General features: G+C 46.2%; 1 protein-coding gene across 1 annotated transcript in view; it reads left to right on the top strand.

Annotated features, from left to right (window-relative positions):
* Positions 1 to 818: 818 nt before the first annotated feature.
* Positions 819 to 1,516, top strand: part of LOC105809940 (B-lymphocyte antigen CD20-like) — an 8,642-nt gene continuing 7,944 nt past the window's right edge. The window contains exon 1 of the mRNA XM_012643849.1: positions 819 to 824. Within this exon, the coding sequence (XP_012499303.1) occupies positions 819 to 824 (6 nt within the window). The remainder of the gene's footprint in view (positions 825 to 1,516) is intronic.

The following is a 1,516-nucleotide window of genomic DNA, read 5'->3' as shown; positions in this document are numbered from 1 at the left end:
TAATCAGTCGTGGCCATAATGAAAATAACTTCATTCCTCTTGCTTCAAATGCTTTTGTCTTCAAAGATATCCCATTAAATGCAAATACACCTAGATGATATTAAGCCTTACTGGCTAACATTTTCTGGAAGGGGATTGGTGAATGCCAAACGGAGCACAAAATCCTGTCTCGAATCCATTATAATGAAAGCCAAGAGTGAGAGTGGGCCCTGGAGATGGGGGGAAGCACTAATGGAGGGCAACAAGGATTAATATTAATCACACCATTACTGCATCCAGAAACCAGTATATAAGTGATTCCCCTTCCCTGTTTCCCATAAAGTGGCTTGATCTCACTGAACATCAGGTGAGATGAAAATTTTAATCCAGCATTCTAAGCACGTGTAAACCTGCCTGCAGAAGTAGTTGGATCTTCAGTTTGACATTTATGGAGCTCATTATATGTAGAAAACAGGTTCCCCATGTAATTCTAGTAGGACATATGAGCCCATTAAGGAATTTACACTCCGTTAGGGGAGTTACAATGTAACACTAAGAAGAAGGTAGTTGGTGATTAATAAAGCAAAGAGCCAGGGGCTTTGAAGAAGGAGTCTTGGCAATCAGGCAGCAGAGCAGGAATGGCCTCACGTGATGGGAATATGTCATGGGGAATCTGACTGAAAGTGAAGAGGGAGGGAGGAGGAGGAACTTGTCAATGTTGAGAGGTTTCGGGGAAGAAGGGAGAAAACATGTCCAGACCAGTGGCTATGGTGGGGAGTGGTGGGATGGGAGCTTTGGAGGTCGTGCAGGGCTGAACTGTAAAGGACCAGAGGGGCTAGATGAAGGTTAGTCCAGTAGGCAAGGACAGGCCAGCAAAGAGGTCAGCTCAGGACTTGAGCTTGACTTAAGCAGTGATTTAGGAAGTTTGATCAAGCAGCCTTGTGGAGAATGGATTAGAAAAGAGAAAGATCAAACACAGGGAAACAAGATTTTTGTGCTAACCCAGGAAAGGAAAGAGAACCAAATTCAGGGGTTAACACTGGATGTAGGGAAAAGGCCCACATGCAAGATACGCTGCAGAGGTAGAAATGGCGTGATGTAGCCATCAGTTGAACCAACGGCCAGGAGGGACTGAGAGGTAAAAGAGCTGGAGCACACCATGGGTGACAGGGGAAACAGAAAGTAATCTCCGCGTGATGCCTGAGAAAAGGCTTTCGATTTTACAGCACAGTCCTCGAAGAGAGCAGTTTCAGTCCAATCACCGGCAGAAACTAGTTGCAAAGCATTGAGGGGTGAGTGGGTGGTGAGGAAGTGGGGAAGAGAGTGGAACGCAAAGCTCTGAAGCAGCTGGGTGGAGCGGAGGGGATCCTGGCAGTAGCTGGGGACATTGCTAGGTTAAAATAGAGGGCTTGGGATTGGGGACACTGCAGAACATTTTAGTCATTAAAAAGTGTCCAATAGGTCAGGTGTATGTCTATAATCCTAGCATTCTGGGAGGCCAAGGCAGGAGGATCGCTTGAGCTCAGGAGTTTGAGGT

This window comes from Propithecus coquereli, unplaced genomic scaffold (assembly GCF_000956105.1).
Source record: "Propithecus coquereli isolate 6110/MARCELLA unplaced genomic scaffold, Pcoq_1.0 Scaffold202, whole genome shotgun sequence".
Lineage (NCBI taxonomy): Eukaryota > Metazoa > Chordata > Mammalia > Primates > Indriidae > Propithecus > Propithecus coquereli.
This window is presented reverse-complemented; position numbering and strand designations above follow the sequence as displayed.